General features: G+C 46.8%; 1 protein-coding gene across 2 annotated transcripts in view; it reads left to right on the plus strand.

Moving 5' to 3' along the window:
- Positions 1-22,311, plus strand: part of TMEM40 (transmembrane protein 40) — a 31,514-nt gene extending 9,203 nt beyond the window's left edge. Inside the window, exons 2-11 of one of the 2 annotated variants that reach the window (XM_079713507.1) lie at positions 6,617-6,688; positions 7,357-7,482; positions 13,324-13,377; positions 15,682-15,717; positions 16,091-16,123; positions 16,527-16,574; positions 20,605-20,676; positions 20,759-20,833; positions 21,334-21,396; positions 22,155-22,311. In XM_079713507.1, coding sequence (XP_079569633.1) covers positions 6,625-6,688; positions 7,357-7,482; positions 13,324-13,377; positions 15,682-15,717; positions 16,091-16,123; positions 16,527-16,574; positions 20,605-20,676; positions 20,759-20,833; positions 21,334-21,396; positions 22,155-22,174 — 591 coding nt within the window. In that variant the 5' untranslated portion in view covers positions 6,617-6,624 and the 3' untranslated portion in view covers positions 22,175-22,311. The remainder of the gene's footprint in view (positions 1-6,616; positions 6,689-7,356; positions 7,483-13,323; positions 13,378-15,681; positions 15,718-16,090; positions 16,124-16,526; positions 16,575-20,604; positions 20,677-20,758; positions 20,834-21,333; positions 21,397-22,154) is intronic. The other variant, XM_079713508.1, reaches the window with a different exon arrangement.
- Positions 22,312-22,986: the final 675 nt, after the last annotated feature.

Genomic DNA, 22,986 nt, shown 5'->3' on the forward strand with positions numbered 1-22,986 from the left:
GGCTACCTCAGGTCCTGCCTCCGTGATAGTTCTGTTTCCCCTCCTGATGGATCAGTGTGCTGAAAAACTGCCCAAGGAGGTTCCCTGGGCTCTGGGGACACTTGCTCAGGGCTCCAGAACTAAAGAGAAGCCAAGTCAGCATCATTTGCATAACACTGGATGACTGTAGTGGCTTCTTTCCTGGTGCTAATGACAGAGGCCTGGGAAGAGGTGCCAGCATCAACAAGGACTGAGCAACTACCCTTGCTCAACAACTTACTAGCTCTCTGGCCCTGGGCAAGTTTCCTTGCCTCTCTGTGCCTCAATGTTCTTAAAATGGGCACAACCACAGTGAGCCCTGATAGAGTTGTGGTGAGGCATATGTGAGGCGCATGTGTCATGTGCTCAGATCCTTGCCTGGTAGATAGGAAGCACTTATTTGTTATTGTCTTCATCATCATCAGTATCATCATTTTTGCTTTCTGCCAGGCCCTGTGCAGGGCACAGGTGACACAGAGATGAAGCAGCCATGGTCCCTACCCGGGCTGGTTAGTGATCTAGTGGAGGAGACTCACCCTGGGTGTGTCAGACCCTCTGCCGGGCCCTGATTGGAGATCTGAAGGTGAACAAGGAACAGTGGCCCCAGCGGTTGTGCAACAAGGCTCCTCCCTCAAGAAGGAAGAGTCTGAAACAAGGCGCAGCTGATGAAGGCTCAGGAGAGCAATGTGCCCTCTGGGCCTCCCCCAGATCCCATCCTTCTTTAGAGTTGCTTCGTGCCAACTGTCTCCCATGTGGGCCAAGGCCCCTCGCCTCTGTGTCTTTGCACATGGCTCCTCTGGCCCTTCCAAACTCACCTGCAGCGTTCCCTCCTTCAGGAACTTTCCCTGACTGACCCTGGTCTGATTTGGCCCCTTGGCTCCCATGGGACTACCCTCTGGGTCTACCATGAAATTCCTTGAGGACAGGGCTGCAAATTGTTCACCACGGTATCCCCAGTGCTAGCACACAGTAGGTGCTCAATTAATGTATGAAGGTAGGGGAGGGAAGGTGTATCAGTCAGAATTGTGTTCAGCCACAAATGCCGAGAACCCTGACTATAGAGGTTTAAACAAAATGGAGTTTATTTTTCTTAAATAACAAGAAATCAGGCAGCTGCTGTCAGGGGCTCATCAGCTCAGTGACCCTGCATTTGCTTTGGCTTTTCCTCATGGTCACAAGATGGCCACTGTAGCTCCTGCCGTCACATTCATGTTCAAGAAAGAAAGGAGAGGCAAGACACAGCACCAACACTGTTGGCCTCTTTGGTCAGGAGAAGCAAAACTCCTTCCCAGAACCCCATCAGGTTTCTCACTTCTTTTTGGCCAAAACTGGATCACATGGCCACTCCTAGCTGGGAAAACAAGTATCTACTTGATATGGAAGAGCAAAATTCAGTTTTGCTCGCAAGAAAGAAGTCCAGGGGTGACGGAGGGGGGAGAAGGAATAAGGGAGTCGGGGTAAGGAGGGTGGGTACTGGTTAGACAACCAGCAGAGGCCTTCATGAAAGAGGTGGTATTTGTGCAGTGCCTGGAAAGTCAGGTACAATTTTGGTAACCAGGAAGAATGGCATGGGTGGAAGTCTGGAGGCTTGAAAATGCTGAGTGTCACCAGTGACTGCCATGTGACCGAGACAGCTAGAGCAGGAAAGAGGTAGGACGAGCTTGGCGAACTGTCGGTGTATTTGCTGTCAGCCAGCAGCTCTCTTGCCCCCGTACGGCTCTAAGTCTCTTCCTCCGCTCCACCTGAAATTCCACCATGAGAGATGATCTCAGCCAGTGAGACATACTGGACACCTGCTATGAACAAAGAGTCCTTTTCAAAATATAAATATGCCCTGAAGGCTTGTGGTCATCAGTCATTCATACCTGGATATCGATTCATTTTATTGGCTAGTGACCTCCTAATGCTTAGCTGAATTCTGCCCTGAGAAATAGGAATTTTTATTCTAGAAAGGGGTAATGGAGCCTGGGCCCTAGGAGATGGGAGATGGGTGGGGCTGGGTCTGGACCCCGAATGTCTGTGGGTCATAGGAGGTCTGTAGAAGAGGGAACTCACGCTCACCAAGCCCTCCTATGGGCAGGCACTGGCCATCTTTCTTCTCTAAGGTGCTGCCATCGCCAGTTCACAATTGAGGTAACTAGAGCTTGGAGAAGGGGCCTGTCCTGCCAAGGTCATCTCATGCACAGGTGACGGAAGTGGGGTTGGACCCTGGTCAGTCTCACCCCAAAGCATATGCTGTCTTGTTGCCGCGCCCCATCATAATAATGATCATCATCTCAGCTGACATTTGTTCAACCCTTGCTCTATACCAGGCATTGTTCTGAGTGCTTTATGGATCTTAAGTCATGCCATTTTCACAACAATACTATGAGGTAAACATTATCATTGTCCCCATTTTACAGACGGGAAACCTGAGGCACACAAGAGGTCAAGTGACTGGCTCAGAATCCCACAGCTAGAAGTGTCAGGTTGGGTTCACAGCCAGGCAATCCAGCTCTGAGGCACGGGGAAGAATGCTGCCTTGTCAAGGTCTTGTGGTGGATTAAGAGTAGATTCTCTACTAAAAACAAACAAAACCCCCGCAAACTCATAGATACAGAGAAGAGGTTGGTGGTTGCTAGAGATGGGGGGTTGGGGGTGGGCGAAATAGGTGAAGGGGGTCAAAAGGTACAAACTTCTAGTTACACAAAAAAAAAGTCCTGGGCATGTAATGTACAGCATGGTGACTATAGTTCATACTGCTGTACTGCATATTTCAAAGTTGCTAAGAGAACAGACCTTAAAAGTTGTCATCACAAGAAAAAAAATTTTGTAACTATGTATGGTGACAGATGCTAACTAGACTACTGTGGTGATCATTTTGCAACATATACAAATATTGAATCATCATGTTGTACCCTTGAAACTAATATAATGTTATATGAGCATTATACCTCAATAAAAATGTTTAATTAAATTAAAATTTTTTAAAAAGAGTAGATCCTGTAGACCAGTAGTTCCCAAGTAGGGGTGATTTTTGCCTCCAGGAGACCTTTGGAAATGTCTGGTGACATTTTTGATTGTCACAACAACTGGGGGGGGTGTTACCTGCATCCAGTGGGGAGGCCGCTAAACACCTTACAACGCATACAGCGGCAAAGGATCATTGGTCCCAAACGTGGGGAGCGTTGAGGTTGGGAACCGAGGTCTAAACTTGTTAGAGAGGAGTCAATCTACCTCCTCTTGGAGTTAAGGCCTTAGTCTCAGAGCTGGGAGGAGAAGAAATGGCGGGGGGTGCTTCAGAACGAAGCCTGCACAGCGTGGCTGAGATGCTGTAACAGAGACGGAATCCCTGGGATTACATAAGAGATAAGCTCATTTCCTGTGCACATAGCTGACCAGAGACAAGTACAGGTGCGCAGACGGCTTTGTGCGTGAGGCCTTTCAGGGCCCAGGTTCCTTTGCCTTGTTGCTCAGGGATTCCCTGGGGTGTTGGCTCAGTTTGCGTGATTGAAGTTATTCTCCACCCCATGTCTGCATTCCAGCATACAAAAAGCAGGAAAGAGGAAGTAGAAGGCACAGAAGTTTATAAGCCCAGAGCTGGGAATCGGTTGTTAAACACAACCATTATTAAATTAAATTCTATAAATGTATAAATAACTAATTTATGTTTAAAAAAAGGTTAATAAGTACTCAAAATGTATCACTTCCTAATTTATTTTACTACATTCTGCCCATTACCTAGGCTCTTGAGATTTTCACATCTGTTTTATCTGTATTGTGGAATCACTGCGTAATGCTGTGTTCCACTGCCCATGCCTTCCCAACTTTGCAGTCCATGACATCACAGTGGTATCAGTCACAGAGATCAGTAAACTCTACAAATCAGAGCTTGAAGGTTTGCTTTGTTGATTGTCTAAATTTAAGAAAGTGATCAAACAACTGTTAATAATGGAGATTAAACCTCAAACCTGTAGGCATTACATTACACCTGTTGCCATTATGCTGTGAATAACACAAAAAGTTGAGAAAATATTCTTCCAGAATTTGTAAAGTATGATTTGATTCAGCAAAGAAGTTGCTTGTATCACTGACAAACTATGATGACAAAGGCATTTGTTGTTTCCCTTTCATCTTACTTGTTAACATGAAAGAAGTTATCAGCCAACATTCACGTCGGCAGTGCTCTTGTTCATCCATGATGTGAGCAGCTTCTTTTCTGAATTTGGTAGTGATTGAGCATTTATTTGTAGTTTGATTTTGTGACACTATTGTTGGTGATAGATTTGTAAAAACAGATAGTAGATTTTGCAAGAAATTTCAAATCACACTGAAGCTAGAGGTGTATGAAATTCACAATAAAGAGGACTGTATTTTTATTTTTTGTAACTCTGTGCTATACATTCTTTTAAAAATTTTATTTATTATTATTTTTTATTGAAGTATAGTTGATTTACAATGTTTCAGGTGTACAGCAAAGTGATTCAGTTATACATATACATATATAAGTATTCTTTTTCAGATTCTTTTCTATTATAGGTTATTACAAGATATCGAATATAGTTCCCTGTGCTAATCATTAGGTCCTTGTTGTTTATCTATTTTATATATAGTGGTGTGTATCTGTTAATCCCCTAATTTATCCCCCCATACATTCTTTATATCAGTAAAATTTACAGCAGACATATCTGTGTGTGTGTATACTTTTCCCCCCAGAACCGTAGAACATCTGTCAGCTCACCACCACGCAGCTCCCCTTCATTCACGGTCTGTTGGCAGGAATGTGAGTCATATGGTCCCAAGGCCACGCCTAGCTTCAAGGGATGCTGGGAAATACAGTCTCTAGCTGGGCGCCATGTCCCCAGCTAAAATCAAGGCAGCCCAACTGTGGCAGCCCCGTGTATTTTCCCCAGAGGAGAGCACCAGCTCACTGAGGTTAGCCATTTAGATTTTCCAAGGCCACGCTTATGGCCTTCTCATGGCCTCATCTGAAGGCTGGCTTCGAGTTACCACTAGCTCCCACTCAGAATTTCAGGAAAGCACAGAGTATGGTGTCCTGAAGGGACGGCTTCCCAAACCTCATTCTGCACCTTCAAGTGCCTGCTTCCTGCCCTTGCTTTACCGATTGCATCTATAATCCTGACAGCCATACCAGCAGGGCTTGACTTTGAGTAGCTTTGTGCTCCAGACCAATGTTTGGGGTACATTAAACAGAATGTGGGTTCTGGAGTCCCAATTCATGCAAATATCTCCATCTCTTTGAGCCTCAGTTTCCTCCTCTATAAAATGGGGATGATAAAGTTTACCTTGCTTGGGCTTCCCTGGTGGCATAGTGGTTGGGAGTCCGCCTGCCGATGCAGGGGACATGGGTTCGTGCCCCGGTCCAGGAAGATCCCACATGCGGCGGAGCGGCTGGGCCCGTGAGCCATGGCCGCTGAGCCTGCGCATCCAGAGCCTGTGCTCCGCAGCGGGAGAGGCCACAGCAGTGAGAGGCCCGCGTACCGCCAAAAAAAAAAAAAAAAAAAATTTACCTTGCAGGGTTATTGTAAGAGTCAAATGAAACAATCTTTGGGGAAGTTTTGTTGTCTAGAAACTACAATTCAGGTGTGAAGTCATTAATTCCAATTCCTAACAGACTGGTTTGTGATCAGGCTCAGATGGAATTACAGACACACAAGCCCTGTGTAAAACTGCTACGTACTGTACTGGTATAAGGTGGCATATTACATTTTTAAGTAATGAAAAATTATTGGTTATTTTATTATAACAGAAGAAATACTGACATAGAAAACAAACTTACAGTTACCGAAGGGGAAATGGGGGGAGAGATAAATATGGAGTATATGGAGTTAACAGATGCACGCCACCATATGTACAATAGAGAAATAGCAAGGATGTACTGTACAGCACAGGGAACTATACTCAATATCTTGTGATAAACCATAATGGAAAAACAGAAAACAAGGAAAAGAAAAAAGGCAAAACTGCTAAAAAGGTAGAAAATGCAAGGTGAAAATAAGAAACTAAAAATACCCATAATGCTACCACTCAGAGAGAACTACCATTTATAGTTTGTTATAGCTCCAACAATAATTAACTCGTGGTCGTATTTGTTATATTTGGACCCCCACCTATACCCTCCAACTCCCTTATGCAAATAATCAGATTATTTTGAAGCATGTCCCAGACATCATATAATTTCATCATAAACACTGCAGTATTTATCTCTAAATTTAAGAATACTTTAAATAAATATAACCTCAATATAAATATCACACCTAAAAAAATAAATTCTCTAATGGAGGATGTTGATAACAGGGGAGGCTATGCACGTTTAGGAGCACGGGATATACGGGCAACCTTTGTACCTTCCACTCAATTTTGCTGTGAACCTAGAACTGCTGTAAAAACTAAAGTCTCTTTTTTAAAAAATAAGCTCTTAATAGTATCAAAAGGTGATCATTATTCAAATTTCCCTAACTGTGTATTTCTTTTTTCATAAATTGTTCTTGTACCTTTGAATATTGGATGTTTATATTTTTCTTATTTATTTGCCAAGCTCTTTATATATTAAAGATATTAACTAAGGTAATATTAATTACTATTGTTATTCCTCCAGGGGAGGCCATGGAGACTTCAGGATCACTTCAAGACCACAGTCGAGTCCACGGAGAATCAGAAGATCTAGACCGTATGTCTGCTCTCTCTGACCCTCTGGGCAAAGCCACATGGGAGGTGAAGTCCAGCAGTAGGTGGAACAGAAGACCCTGCTCAGCTCATGCGGCACAATGAATGGCCCAAGTTACGGTTGAAACCTCTAGAGAAGTAGTGACTTTACACACACGCACATGTGTGTGCTTGGTCCAGTCTGTCCCGCAGTACTCTCTAGCTGTGTGGACCCTCAGTTGCTCCCCAAATCTCAGAGGCTCTGGGGGCTTGGACTGGCACTAGGGAGAGTCCTCAGAAGGTGGGAAGGGTCCTGCATAGCCCCAGAATGGGGAATGGGAAGGTTTAGGGCTTGATCGGATCCCACCTGCCCTGTAATTTACAGAGAATTTTAAATTGGCAACTGCTCTACACAGGGTAGTGGTCTCTTGGGAAGGATGGAGGGCTTAGAAGCCCCTCTCTGGGCTCCACATTCAGAGACAAGTCTGCCTTTGGCCTTCCTAGAGCCTCTGGGGCCTCTGAGAGCCCTGGTCTCCTGCACCTCCCATTGGCCCTAGGGGTTTGGGAAGAGTGTCCCAGTGAATCCAGCCATTCCTGGCTCCCCACATCCAAGTAGACCCCTGGGGAGGCCTGGGTGGTCTCTGGGGTGGGAAGGGCAGGAAACACTCATCCTTGCCTATGTGTGCCTCCCAGATGGAGAGACGGATTTCCACAAGGAAGACCAGGAGGCTGAGCTCTATTCTCAAGAACAAGATGAGAGAGGCAAGTCTTCCTCCTCTTCATCCTCCTCTTCATCCTCCTCCTCATCCTCCTCCTCAGGTAAAGCAATGATTTCATTAAATAAATCTATATTAAAATATTAAAGACAGGGCTTCCCTGGTGGCGCAGTGGTTGGGAGCCCGCCTGCTGATGCAGGGGACGCGGGTTCGTGCCCCGGGTCTGGGAGGGTCCCGCATGCCGCGGAGCGGCTGGGCCCGTGGGCCGTGGCCGCTGAGCCTGCGCTCCGCAGCGGGAGGGGCCGCAGCAGTGAGAGGCCCGCGTACCGGGAAAAAAAAAAAAAAAAAAAATGAAAGACAAGCATTTACATGGAAAAACCAATCTCCTGGACTCCTCTGGTGGCACAGTGGTTAAGAATCCGCCTGCCAATGCAGGGGACACGGGTTCGACCCCTGGTCTGGGAAGATCCCACATGCCACGGAGCATCTAAGCCCACAAGCTACAACTACTGAAGCCCGCGCGCCTAGAGATCGTGCTCCGCAACAAGAGAAGCCACCGCAATGAGAAGCCTGCACACCGCAACGAAGAGTAGACCCTGCTCGCCGCAGCTAGAGAAAGCCCGCTCACAGCAACAAAAAGCCAATGCAGCCAAAAAAATAAATTAAAAAAAAAGAAAAACCAGTCTCCTGAACCTCCCACCTTGGTACTACAGCTCTGTTTTTCCATGTTCCCTTCCAGAGCCCGCCTCTCTGTACATGTAACTTGTACACAGTTATAACTACCATATAGGGACTTCCCTGGTGGTCCAGTGGTTTAGAATCCACGCTTCCACTGCAGGGGGCGCGTGTTCAATGCCTGGTCAGGGAACTAAGGTCCCATATGCCACGTAGTGTGGCCAAAAAAAACCCCCAAAAACTTACTGTATAGACAATTTTATCCTTGGTTTACAATTTTTTTTGCTATCTTATCCTAAGCATTTTGCCATGTTATTCTGTAATATCTTAGTGGCTATTTTTCATGCTTCCCAAGTAGCCCCTCAAGTGACTGCAACTCATGTAAAGGAATGTTTAAGTTTCGTAGGAGCACTTTGGAATCAGGGGCAGTACATGTGTCCATTCAAGCAGCCTGCAGATTCATACCCTTTCTTTGCCACTAACTAGCTAAGCGTCCTTGGGTAAATTGCTTAACCCTGTATGCCCTGGGGTCCTCATGCATAAGATGGGGATGATAACAAAAGTTATTATCTCATAGGATACCTGGGAGGATTACATTCTACACGTGCAAAGGCTTAGGACCTATCAGATAGTAATAGCTCTAAAAATAACTGCTATTGTTAAGATTTTCTCCCTTCCCCGCCCCAGTTTGTCATGCTCATGAGCATCCTTGCACAAAAGCCTTTAGTTTTTGAATTTTTCATACAAATCAAGTCCTACATACCTACTCCCACAAGCACTTTAATGGGTTTAGAGGGATGAGCATCTCTAATTGGACTTTGATTACAAATTGCCACATTATTCTCTGACAAGAAGCGGGATGTCTCTCTACTTTTATTTTAACTCAAAAGGTAAGGCTGAATTTATAGCAGCAACAACATCACAGCTAGCATTTACTGAGCACTTACTAGGTGCCAGGTAGCGTTCCAAGCACTTTATGTGGAATAACTCAGTTAATTCTCATAGCAATCCATGAGGAAGGCATTGTTGTTATTCCCATTTTACAGGTGAGGAAACCAAGGCCAGTGAGGTTTAGTACTAGAAGAGCTTCCAGAGGCAGGAGGGCTACAACGGGGGATTCTGTCCCTTTGTTTTTCCTCCCTAGGTGGGAAGGGACGTTCTGTCTTCTGATTCTGATTGACCCTCAGGGGTTGCTGCTCCCCCACAAATGTTCTCCCCCAAGTGTGGCCATAAGTTCCTTCTGGTCTCCAGAGTACATACACATGGGACTGGGCGTAGTTAACAAAACTGAACACTAAGAGAAAGCAGCAGGAAAATAAACATGGAATCCTAGAAGCATCGTGACAGACTGACATTCAGGATCCTGGTCTCTGGTGCTACCCTGGTTGGCCTGCTGCTGGAACTCAGACCCTGCCCATTCTTCAGGCTCAGACAGTGACCATTAGTCCTCAGGCCCCAAGCCTGAGTGCCTCCCAGCAGCCCCCCACCTTCCCCTATGTGAGGGCCCTAACTCAGAGTCTGGCATGCAGCGCCACCCTCCCTACATAGCTTTTTGTTCTTAATGTATCCTGTTTGGGTTTTTAAAAATATTTATTTATTTGGTTATGCTGGATCTTCGTTGCGGCTCGCGGGCTCCTTAGTTGCGGCATGTGAACTCTTAGTCATGGCATGCACGTGGAATCCAGTTCCCTGACCAGGGACCGAACCCGGGCACCTCTCGTTGGGAGCACGGAGTCCCAACCACTGTGCCACTAGGGAAGTCCCTACCCTGTTATTTTTATTTTTATTTTTTTTTATTTTTTTTTTTTTTTGACAGTTTTGCTTTATTTATTTATTTATTTATGGCTGTGTTGGGTCTTCGTTTCTGTGCGAGGGCTTTCTCTAGTTGTGGCAAGCGGGGGCCACTCTTCATCGCAGCGCGCGGGCCTCTCACTGTCGCGGCCTGTCTTGTTGCGGAGCACAGGCTCCAGACGCGCAGGCTCAGTAGCCGTGGCTCACGGGCCCAGTTGCTCTGCGGCATGTGGGATCTTCCCGGACCAGGACTCAAACCCGTGTCCCCTGCATTGGCAGGCAGACTCTCAACCACTGCGCCACCAGGGAAGCCCCTACCCTGTTATTTTTAAATTAAAACGTTTTTTTATTATGAAAGATTACACATGGGCACATTGTAGAAAATATGGAACATACAAAGAAGTAGAAAGAAGGAAAAAAATCATCCTTTGCTCTGTTAGATAACCACTAAACACATATTAGTGTATCTCCTTACATTTATTCAATAAGTATTTATTGAGCATCAACTATGTGCCAGGCTCAGTGATGGATACTGGGGACACCAGAAACAAATGTGATTCTTTCTGCCAGAGTTACTTTTTTAAACAATTGAATTAGCACGCAGAAACATTATCCTCATTCTTGACAGCATACAATTCTACAATACCTTTTATTAAAAATTATATATTATGCATAGGGAACTATATTCAATATCCTGTAATAAACAATAATGGAAAAGAAAAAATCAATCCTTGAACAAGATTTAAAAATTATATCTTATGAATATATCATGGAGAAAGCTGAAATAATATTCATGTGAATGTTAATAGAGATTGTCCCTGTTGGATAGAATTTGGAGTAATTTTTGCTTTCTTATTTTCTGTATTGTTTGATATTTTGAAAAATATGAAAAAGCCTTTTGGGGGCATTGATTGATATTTGTAAAATACAGAAAAGAAGAAAATAGAAGCCACTCAAAATCCCATCTCTTGAGATAAATACCACTGTTGTTATCTTGATGTACTTCCTGATACCTCTTTTTCTGTGCCTAGTTGAGATCACATACGCACTGATTTTTTTTTTTCGCACTGATTTTTAAGCACAATTAACTTGGTTTCCTATAATTAAAAAATTTATCCATGATAGACCAGGAGGTCCCCAGGCCCACTGAGGGACATCAGGACTGCTGGGGCCCTCTTGGTCATCCTGAGGAAAAGGGAGTCCTCTGGACCTGAAGCCAGAAACTCCTAGGCCTGAATCCACAGAGTGCTGACCAATCCAAGAGTGCAAACAACGCGGTCATTCTTCAAGGCTTAATCAAACTCCTGCTCTAGGCGGGGCGGCCTTAGGACAGTGATACCCAGGCCTCGTCCTTCAGGAGCTCAAGGTGGTTGGAGGGATGAGCACCACCAGGGACCCTCATGCCCACTGTGTCAAGCACAGACAGTTGATGCTATAGAAACCCCAGAGGAGGGTGGGCAAGATGCGTGTGAGCTGGGGCAGCTGGAAAAGCGCTTTTACAGGAGGTGTGACATCAGCTTAAGCTTCAGGATAAGGGAGCAAGTGGGAAGGGCATTCCAGGTGGGAGACAGAGCACCAGCAAACCCAGAGTCAGGTGGCGTTGGTGGCATCACAGAGTTGATGCAGCCCCCATACTGGGCAGGGGGGAAAGCACCTCAGTAACACGATACTTCATAGGACCTTGTCTTATCTTAGTGAAAGCCGTATTGAACATAGTAAGTGATTTGTCTGAGGTCACACAGAAAGTTCATGGCAGTTCCTGTCCCCTAACCCTCAAAGCAGAATTCTTCCCCCAGACCACACTCCTCACATAAACTAAATTTTGAGAACCGACACCAGAATGAGGTATTCCAGGCTCGATCCAGGCTGAGGTTCTCCCACAGCTTGTGTTTGTTCCGTGCAAAGAGCAGCAATGAGGACTAGCACCCCTGAGTAACTGGAAAACGTTGGCAGAGACGGGGGCTGGTCTCCCCTGCAGGGGCAGCTGCAGTAGGCAGTAGGCCTCACCATTTCTCCTTTGCCCACTTGGCTGATGGTTGAATTTCTCAGTGGGCCTGAGCGTGCCCGTGTGAAGATTTTTTTTTTAAATAAATAAATACATTTATTTATTTATTTATTTTTGGCCGCGTTGGGTCTTTGTTGCTGCACTCGGGCTTTCTCTAGTTGCGGCGAGTGAGGGCTACTCTTCATTGCAGTGCACGGGCTCTAGGTGTGAGGGCTTCCGTAGTTGTGGCACACGGGCTCAGTAGTGTGGCTCACGGGCTCTAAAGCACAGACTCAGTAGTTGTGGCGCATGGGCTTAGTTGCTCTGCAGCGTGTGAGATCTTCCCAGAGCAGGGCTTGAACCCGTGTCCCCTGCATTGGCAGGCAGATTCTTAACCACTGCGCCACCAGGGAAGTCCCCCGTGTGAAGATTTGTTCCTTGCAGCGTTATTTATAGTAGGGCAACAATAGAAACAATAGAAACAACCTAACGTCCAACAACAGCAACATAGAGCAACAGTGACGCTACACCCTGTCCTGGTCAGAGCTCTGGTCTTCATACATCTCTAAAGTGAAAAAGAGAAATTCAAATCATAGAATTTGTTTGATCTCATATACACTTTGTAAAAATTCACACATACATGATTGTAAACAAGACTGGAAGGAAAAATATCAAAATGTTAATAGTGGTTATCTCTGGATGGTTAAATTATGGGTGATTTTCATTTTCTTGTTTTTTTGAATTGACTTATACCATAGATATTTTACAATAATCTTGTTTTATTTTTATAACCAGAAGAATATAATTTTGTTTTTTAAAAAAAATTTTTAATAAATGTTAGCCTAAATTGATTGTGGGAAGAAAAGAACTTGGGGGAAAGAGCCTGGATTAATGCCTAGTACAGATCCTGGCACACACAAGGTGTTTAATAAATGCTCTCATGACTCTAGAGCTGAGCTCTGGGTTCTGTTTCTGGAGATAAAAATGATTAGAAATGCAGGCCTTGGTGACAGACCTGGGTTTGAACCCTGGAATTTCTGCTTCCTGACTGTGTGACTTTCAGCGAATAACTTAACTTTTGTGAGCCTCAGTTTCCTTATCTGTAAAATGGGGAGGGAGAGGTATTAATACCTTCTTCACAGCATTTCCAAGAGGATAAATGAAATATTAACTATAAATTACTTAGTTCAGTGTTGGTACATAGTAAGTGCTCAATAAATGGCGACTCTTATTACTGACTTTGAACGAGGCCCAGGTCCTCTCAGGCCCCCAATTCTTCTTTAGTCAGCTGAACACAGTCACCTTGGGGCGTGTGAGGGGCGTCAGAGCAGCAGGAAAGCTCTTGTACAGCTGTCTTGCCACTTGAAGAGCGCCCACCTCACCCCCAGCGCAAGGACTGTGTTACTTTTTAAGGCTTCCGATGCCAGGAGAGGGAAGCCACTCTGGGGTGCTGTAACTGGGGGGAGCTGACTAACAGGCTTTGTCTACACCCAGGTGCTGAGCATGGGGAGCCTGAAGTTTTGAAGGATGAGCTTCAACTCTATGAAGGTGATTGTCCAGTGGCTTTGGGGGAAACAGAATTAAACAAAGGACACGAAGACTTAGGGCTTTGTTGGGAGGAAACAAGGTGATGAGGGTGTTTCATGAGCTGAAAGTCCTGGGCAGACATAGGAGATATGGCAAGGTGAGTGGTTATAACATGGGCAGATGGAGGTGGGGGCAGGCATTTTCTGCCACAGTCAGACTGTCTTGGAATCTCTTCTGATCTGTAACCCTGACTTGCAGGTTGACTGTGACCAGTCACTCAACCTTTCTGGGCCTCAGCTTTCCAACCAGCAAGATGGAACTTAATCAGTACCCTCTCTCTTGGAATACTGGGTTGTTTAAGAATGCAAGGGAAAATTAAGGACCTGATTTCTACAAAACTCAAATTACGGAGTAATTGTCTCTAAGCATCATGATTTTTTCAGCAAGCAGATATAAATATTATGGCACTTAGCTTGGTAGCACTTTGATGAGATGGAGGAATTTGTAGGAATGAACCAGTTTGCCAAAAAGCCTCATAAATGAACACTGCCAGATAAGAAAACCTGTTTAACTTTGTTTAATCCAACATTTACATAATCTGCTTAGTCTCCTAATGCCAGATAATAACCCAAGAAATACAACGGGAAACACATATACATTCAAAGAAATGGAAATGAAATATCTTAATATTCTGCATCAAGGTATTACCAGTGGCTGCCACTGGGTGGTAGCATTGTGAGTAATCGTCATACTATTTTCTTTCATCTGAATTTTCTGATTTTCTTTTTCTTTTTTTTTTTAAACAAAAACAGGTACTATCTAATTTTTAAAAATGTTGTTAATTAAGTAGTGTAAGAAAGTTTTCACTGAGTGTAAAATGAGAGAGAAACTGTTACATATACATACATTTTAAATGTTTTTTTCTCATCAAAAAGTGTCATGTTTATGTAGAAAAAGTAGATATCGTCATGTATTTGTGAATTAATTCCCCCAAGTAATGAATTCCCCGCCCCGCCTCCCCCCTCCCGAGACACCAGAGGTACTTGGTAATTACACTGCCAGGGTCTCATTTCAGGCTGTTCTTGGTTTGCCTTCTGTACCCTTGGTGCTGGCCTCTCCGGTCACTTGCAGACACTGGTTCCCGTTTGCACATTAGCCTAAAGACAGTTCAGCATACTGAGTGTTTATTGCCATGAGCTGAGTGCCCCCTTCAGGTGTTTGTGTCCTGGGGCTGATCTGGAGGGCGGAAGTGTACAGAGTGGGGACTCCTGCCTGCCCTTGAGGGGAAGAAGGTGACAGGTTAGGAGAGAAGTCACTGGGAATAGAGTAGGCACCAAGAACCAGAGGGTGGGGACTTCCCTGGTGGTTCAGTGGGAAACACTCCGCGTTCCCAATGCAGGGGGCCCGGGTTCCATCCCTGGTTGGGGAACTAGATCCCCCATGCATGCCACAACTAAGAGTCTGCATGCCACAACTAAAGTTCCTGCGTGCCGCAACTAAGACCCAGCGCAGCCTAAGTAAATAAATATTAAAAAAAAAAAAAAGAACCAGAGTGTGAATGAGGTGGGAGGGCCACCCAGGTCAGATTAAAGGGAAGGCTGCACCTCAGGGCAGGTACAGTGCTCGATTCACCCTAGGCAGCCCAGACAGGAGCTCCACACTGGGGTCAGGGGCCGGGGCCCCCATGGTACAACCCAGCTTGACTTCCACAAGCTCAGGGCCTGGTGGGGCTGGAGCCACGTGACTGAGTGTCCTCACCTGCATCTGGATAGGAATGAACAGGCACAGATTGCAAACTGGTGGCCTGTGTGTACAGATGTATATTATCTGGCTCACAGAGTATCTTTATTATTATTATTGTTCTTAATATATTTCATCATGTCTACAACTAACAGTTTTTCACACCTGGAGATCTATGAAATCAGGGTGCCTCTTAAAATCACTGGCAACTTGCAGTTATAATTGGCAGTAGTTTTCCTTGCATAAAATGATGTCATTCTCACAAACCATGATATCTTTGATTCGATGGAATATGAAGTGCCAGCTTTTTTTATAGTCAAGAAGTTTATATAAAAACCTGGATTTCTGGCTTCTCATGGGAAATTAGAAGACCTGTAACATGGGGCAGGCATTGCTGCGGCAGCTTTCGGGGACTGCGGGGTGGTGCCTGCCCCTTTAGATGAAAGAGGAACTCTCCAGTTTGCTCCAGTGCCCCCTGCAGATCAATGGAAAGTCTCTGGGTGAGAGAGCTCCACTTCCCTGCAGTGTAACTTCTCCCCACCCAGAGGATACGAATATGCAGTCACTGATTTCCCTTCTGTGCAGGTGCCCCCGGGGAGTTGGTGCCGTTTGAGGAATCAGGTGAGTGTCTGTTAGGGGAGAGGGGTCGTTGGTACTGGTGTTGAACGAGGTCTGGGCACCGTCTTTCCCCCAAAAGAGGCAGGTGCTGTCAGGTGCACGGCTCTGAGAGATGGGACTCCAAGTCTGCTTGGGGCCTGGGGCTCTGACCTGGGCTCAGCAAGCAGGCGGGGCTGGCTGTGGCATGAGACAGGGGGCCAGTGGAGGTTAGAAAGGGGGTCCAGGCAAGAACAAAGGGATTATTAATAACCATCTATAGATAGAAAGATCCCCTGGGGGCTGGAGAATTCAACAGGGGCGTTTTCAGAGGTCACCTGTGGCACTCGTTAAGGACCCAAGCTGGCCTGGGCACTAATGTTGAGTTTCTAATTTACAGGACTCCGAAGGAGAGGCTCTAACCCAGAGAGTGGTAAATATGCAAGAGGAGAGCGGGAGGCGGCCTGGATTCCAGGGGGTGGGGGCCTGGATTCCAGGGGGTGGGACGGGACCACAGGCAGCCTGCGGGGGAGGGAGATCAGTCCCAGCAGCAAGGCCGTCACCAGCCAGAGTGTCACCGTGATCCAGGAAAGGGCCCTCCGGGCTCAGGGGACATGGAACAGAACAGACACAGGCCTGTGGAGGAGGAGGGCATCAGTGGGGGTCCAAGGACAGCCACCCCACCTTCAAGCTTTGCCCTGACCAGTCCTGCAGTGAGTGCCCTCTGACCCAGGAAATAGAACCTGGGAGAGCCATTCTCAGTGAGGCAGGGGAGCGAGAATCCCACGAGCTATCCCGTGCCAGAGTTAAACCCTCGTCTCTCTCTTGTTCCCAAGGAGAAGTGGAGGCCTCTCAGTTCAGAAGACTAAATATAAAGAAGGATGGTAAGGAAATTGGGGTTCCAGGGCTGCTTCTTTTGTCTGGTCCAGATTTCTCTGGGTAGAAAGTCAGCTGGTGGCCTGGAATGACAGTAATCATGGCCCACCTCTGCTGCGGGCCCTGCAGTTTGCAAAATCCTCAGCTTAGAATCACCTTGAGAAGGTGGTACAATGATTCCTGTTTTTCAGATATAGAAACTGAGGCTCAAGGACGGGGAGTGGTCTTACAGCTAGTGAGTGACACAACTTGGGCTTGGATCCTGGTCCTGTGCTCTTTCTGCTGTACGCCGAGTCACTAGCATGATAAATGCCCTCCAGGCCTTATGGCCATAATGGGGAGCTGGGAACAGGCTGGGCCGAGGAAGCTGTGAGGTTAGATTAGACTGGACTCTAGGGAAGGAGTGATGAGAAACAGAGGGATTGCCTCGACTTCAGGCCTGGAATCGTGGGGGCTTCGGGGAGGAGGGTAAGGGTGGGAAGGGAGACCATGTTTTTTGGAGGGGGGTTTTTGGGGGTTTTTTTTTTTGGCCGCATTGCGAGGCATGTGGAATCTTCTTAGTTCACCGACCAGGGACTGAACTCGGGCCCCAGCAGTGAAAGCCTGGAATCCTAACCACTATGCCACCAGGGGACTCCCGAGACCATAGTTTTTGTTTTGTTTTGTGTTTTATATATAAATTTATTTATTTATTTTTGGCTGCGTTGGGTATTCGCGTGGAGGCCTTCTCTAGTTGTGGCGAGCGGGGGCTCCTCTTCGTTGCGGTGCGTGGGCTTCTCACTGCAGTGGCTTCTCTTGTTGCAGAGCACGGGCTCTAGAGTGCAGGCTCAGTAGTTGCGGGGCGCGGGCTTAGCTGCCCCGCGGCATGTGGGTTCTTAGTTCCCCGACCAGGGATCGAAGCCACGTCCCCTGCATTGGCAGGCGGATTCTTTACCACGGGACCACCAGGGAAGCCCTCTAGAAATATTTTGAGTTGTTCAAAAGCCTGCCTTTAGGGAGTGGGAGACCTGGGTCCGAGCCCCTGGCTCTGCCTCCATCCAGCTACATGAACCGGGACGTGCTGTCGAGCTGTCCTGGGCTATGAAGTGAGCCTCATCCCACTAAAACCGAGATTCCCAAAGCGCAGGCCATGTCCAGGTTGCTTCAGGACATGGCATTATACCCCCAAGTGAGAAAGTGACTGCCCTTTCCCCTCTCTTTCTCTGCTTGGAGCCCCCGGGCCTTTAGTGCCACCCTGACCCTTGCTCGCTGCCCTCCAGACACAGAGGTCAGGACTGTGCACAGAGCCATCTGCAGGCAGCGGGCGGGTAGACCTTCACCGTCTTGCTTTATGGGCCTTGTGTTTGTTTTTAAGACATGGGATCCTAGTTTTCCACTTAGTGTTGTGACATGAAGTTTCCTTTTCAAGTAAATCTATTTAAGAAAAAATAAGAATCTGCTTAAAGAAAAACTTTAAGTAAATAGTACAAGTGGTCCTTGGGTAGCATGAAATTGTGAAGGCCATAAGCACTGCTACGTACAAAGGGCAAAACCCACAAAGGTGGTGTGTGGATGGCTGAAATCAGAAAAAGCAGACAAAGGTGATCCCCTAGGTCCCTCCTGGCTCCAATACACCTTGGAGTCCTTATCCTGGCCTGATCTCTTCAGCCCCCAAAACTTCTAGTTCCCTAAAACTTGAAGTTCTCTTCCCAGAAATTCACTCACCCTGTGCTCACCTGGTGGAACCCTTCACTGTCCGGGGTCTGTGCCTTGGTCCCACCTTCTTACCCATCTCATGGCACGTCAATGTGTGCACGCACGCGTGCGCGCGCACACACACACACAATCTTCCCTTTCATCCAACTCCTACTGCCTTGGCTGTTTTTAAGGCTTACCTCAAACTCTCTTTCTTCCGTTAAGCCTTCCTGGACTGCCCAGACATGATGAGTCCTGAATGCTTATGACATCTTACACCTGCATTCAGTTCCACAGTGTGGGTATCTTATAGTGTGATTACCGTTCCCCACCTGATAGATGTTTAGGTTATTTCTAATTTTTTGCTTTTTCAAACTAAGCTGCCCTACTCATCCAGCCCTCTGTTTGGTCTTACATTTCTCTTCTGTCTCTCTCTTTTTAAAAACCTTGTATTTTCTAAGTATTTACTCATAAGAAAAATGGGGGGAAGATCCAGGGAGAAATTCTCTGCTAGGAATTCATTTTGCATTTCTGAAGATTTGGGTGAGGAAAGAGTTTTCACCCCCACTCTGTCACATCTCTGAACAGACCTAAGCCTGATGCTTTCTTAAACGTTAAGTCTAGTTCTGCATGACGTCTTTTTTTCCCCTAAAGGACAAATTGATTTCAGAGCCAAGAATGTTCTAGAAATACTCTTTTGATTTTCCCCCCAGAAAAAAAATAACAAAAACACAACCAGAAATACCCTCCTCACTTCTGTTCACTTGCCTTCCACATGCCACCAGTGATATGTAGTCTCACTCTGCCTTTTACCATTTACAAAACACGTTCCCCTCCAAGACCCCCATCCATCCCTCCGTCAGGGTGTAGAGGTTGCTCTCCTTGATTTATCAGTGAGAACGCTGAGGCTCAAGGGAGTCAGGACACTTGTCCAAAGTTCACAGCACATCAGTGGCCAAACTGGACTAAAGTAGGACACATTCCCAGCAGCCTTGGCCACTCAGAGAGCCTGCCTCGTTCCAGGGAACCATCTCTGAATTGTCCTCTCTTTTTTCTTTTTCTTTCTTTTAAAAACCTTTTTGGCATCTCCCCAATCACAACCCTCTGCCTGGGTCAAGGCCCCTGTGTTCTCTCCCCTGATGACTCCCGCAGCGCCTGGCAAAGGGCAGGGGGGCCTCCTTCACAAACCATCCCTGAATTCCTGCCCAGGGCACGGGCCCTGCCTCCCAGCTACTCTCTCTACCTCCATTAACTACTAGGAAGAGCCTGCAATGCTGCTTCTGGGCACCAGGCCCACGGAAACGCACACACAAGGGCACAGACACATTCATGTGCGGTGATGTTTGGTGCAAAACATCAGTCCCTTCTAGCTTCCTCAATGGGAGACTAGTTACATAAATTAGGGTAAGTTTATGCCATGGAACACTATGCAGCCATCAGAAAGAACAGGGCAGGGGCTTCCCTGCTGTGCAGTGGTTAAGAATCCACCTGCCAATGCAGGGGACACAGGTTCGAGCCCCGGTCCAGGAAGATCCCACATGCCGCGGAGCAACTAAGCCTGTGCACCACAACTATTGAGCCTGTGCTGTAGAGCCTGCGAGCCACAACTACTGAGCCTGCACACCTAGAGCCCGTGCTCTGCAACAAGAGAAGCCACCACAACGAGAAGCCTGCACACCATAACGAAGAGTAGGCCCCGCTCGCAACTAGAGAAAGCCCGCACGCAGCAACGAAGACCCAACACAGCCAAAAATAAATACATAAATAAATTTATATATATATAAAAAAGAACAGGGCAGATCTGTATATGCTCGGAGATAGAAAGAATGGCCCCAATCTATCAAAGAGGAAAACAAACCATAGAGCACCAGGTACACAAACTGATCCTGCTTTTGTTTTTTTTGAATGTGCATGTATATACTTGGAAAAGTTTTGTCAATCACTGCTTGCTTTTAAGGAGTTGGATTAGGAAGGGAGAATGGAGCAATGTGAAACTTTTAAACTAGGCACGTGCGTTTTTTACAATTGTATTTAGCATCATTCGACAAATAAGGCGTCAGACACCTCTGCATGCCTGGCGCCGCTTTAGATGATGGGCAAAATCCCCAACCACCATCCTACAGAGTGGGTCAGAGAATAAACACAGCAATGAAAATCCAGCAAGTTGAGTGGTGATAAGTGTTAGAAAAATAATAAAGTGAGGTGAGGGCTGAAACAGGTGGGGCTTGGGGTACTGTTTTAGTTGGGCTGGTCAGGAGCAGATTCTCTGAATAAAGCTCCCTTTGAGCAGAGACAGGAATATTTTAGTTAATTAAAAAGAGAGAAAGGAGGAGCAAACAGTAATCATCACCTCTGCCTTTACAGATGAGTTTTTCCATTTCGTCCTCCTCTGCTTTGCCATTGGGGCCTTGCTGGTGTGTTATCACTATTATAAAGGTGAGTGTGGGGGGGTGAGAACGGGGGGGGCTGGGGGTCCAGACTTGCAGGCTGACGATTCTCTCCCTCGCTGCCCCTGCAGACTGGTTCATATCCCTTGGGGTCGGGCTGCTCACCTTCGCCTCCTTGGAGACCGTTGGCATCTACTTTGGCCTGGGTAAGACCCTCGCACACAGACTCTGGGAGGGCAGTGGCTGGGCTGGCCGCAGAGGCTCGCCAAGGGCCGGAAAGCCATGACCTAAACTTTCTGTAAAGATTTCTTTATGCTCGTGTTTGCTTCCTGACCGCTTTCAAGGTCAATGTGAGGTCGTTGGCAAAACCCCATGGAAAAAATGGGCAGCTCCATAAAAATACAACAAAGACAGTTTAAAGTGGCAAACAAACAGAATTAGCCAGATACTGAAAACAAGGCAGTTAATGGAGTAAGGTACTGAATTTGCCTAGCTTCCTGGCATTGTTATTGCTGCTCATGGTGGTTTTTAATAATAAGAACTCAATACCATTATCTGAGCTTAACCTGCAGCCTGAAATTCCACCATCAGAGCTTTGTTTGTACGGGTTAGGCCTTTGTTCAAGGGCAGGCAGGGGAAGGTCTGACCCCGGATCCCTCGAGGGGACACAAAGCTCCATCACCTTTCTCTCCTCCGTTCTTGACAGTGTACCGGATCCACAGCGTCCTGCGTGGCTTCGTTCCCCTCTTTCAGAAGTTGAGGCTGATAGGTAACTTTTACATTCTTCTATGTTCACTTTCTCTCCCTACCAGGGTCTTCTGTTGCAAATGAGGCTTAGCATACTGGAAAGAGCACAGGGCCTGGAGTCATGGGCTTGGGTTCAAGTCCTGCCTCCTTCAATTTACCATTTCTGGGGTTCTAGAGCCTCTTTTGGCCTCAGTTTCCTCACTTGGAAGATGAGTGTAATAATACCTACAGCACAAAGGTGTTGTGAAAATCCAGTAAGGAATGGATGTAAAAGTCCTTAAGTCTGAACCATTGTAGGGAAGTGGAGGAGACCTGGGTATTCCTCATTCTCTCATAGAACTTTGCGTCTCTCCAAACAGTATCTTCTTTGTGATTTTATTTGCCCAACCGGGGGTGAGAGGGGGTTTCAGTTATCTTACACTTGGCTGATGAGGAAACTCATTAGTCAGTTACACTCATCAGAGAGGTAGAGTGACTTGCCCAGAATCACACAGCTGGAGTGGCTGGGCAAGGCTAAAGGAGATCCTCTTTCTTGACCAGCAGCTCTGTGTCTACCATTAAATCACAAAACTGAGAGGCCAGGGGCTGTGTGCTTCCGTGTCTTGAACTTTTGTCTCCTTTAATCCATCTCATGCCTCAAGGGGAAATTTGTTGCAATGGCTGTGGGTCATGACTGCCTTATCCCAGCTATGAGGGGTATTTGGGCATCTGGGGTAATGGTGGGGAGGAGGCCTGGCTGCCTTCAGAATCCCATGCCATCCTGTGGGCTTTGCCTTCCAGGCTTCAGGAAGACCGACTGAGGCCAGTGCCAGGTGGGCAGCCAGGCCAGGCCCCGCGTGACCACCACTGCATCCTTTCAGCCCACGAGGACAGAGCGGCGTCCTGGGAGACGCGCAGGCGGGCCAAACTAGAGCAATAAAGAGAGCGCTTTGCCTTCCATGTGGTCTGAACATTGGCACCAGCTGGGCCAAGGTGTCCCTCGGGCAGTGTTGGCACACAACCCAGCTGCCAGGATGGCAGGAGAGGGAGGATGCGGGCCTGTGCCCTTCATGGGGCCTGGATCAGCGGGAGGATCCTGGGACATCACTCCTCTCAGGAGACAGTAAGAGACCCCTGGGCCCTGCAAGCTGTAATCTGTCTGGGCTTGTGAATTCTCTCAAGTCCCCGGGCCATCCCGGGACAGACAGATGGTCCACTGCCCTGAGGCAGGGAAGTACCACGTCAGGCCCCTGGCGTGAACCTGATACAGGTGAGATTTTGGGGAACTAAATCCACAGCATCCAGGTCTTCCGATTACCTAGTGCCAGCCCTGCTGTCCTTGGACTCCATTAAGATTCAAATAAACATTCTGTTCCCTGGACTAAAAAGAGTCAGCTAAATATTCCTTTCAGTTTCTTGAGTGTGAGAATACATTTGAGGTCTTCTTTGACCCCATCTAGTCAGAGGGGGCACCTTGTCCTACTGGACAAAGTATAAAAGGGAATAAATGCAAAAAGCCCCTCATTTTAGGTCGAAGACTTCAATTGCACAGGTTTGGAATAGGAGACAGGGTTTTGCAAACATTCTTGTGAATAAGATCTGGAGCTATTAGGTATTCTCAGCTCAACAAATA

This window comes from Hyperoodon ampullatus, assembly GCF_949752795.1.
Source record: "Hyperoodon ampullatus genome assembly, chromosome: 10".
Taxonomy (NCBI): Eukaryota; Metazoa; Chordata; class Mammalia; order Artiodactyla; family Ziphiidae; genus Hyperoodon; species Hyperoodon ampullatus.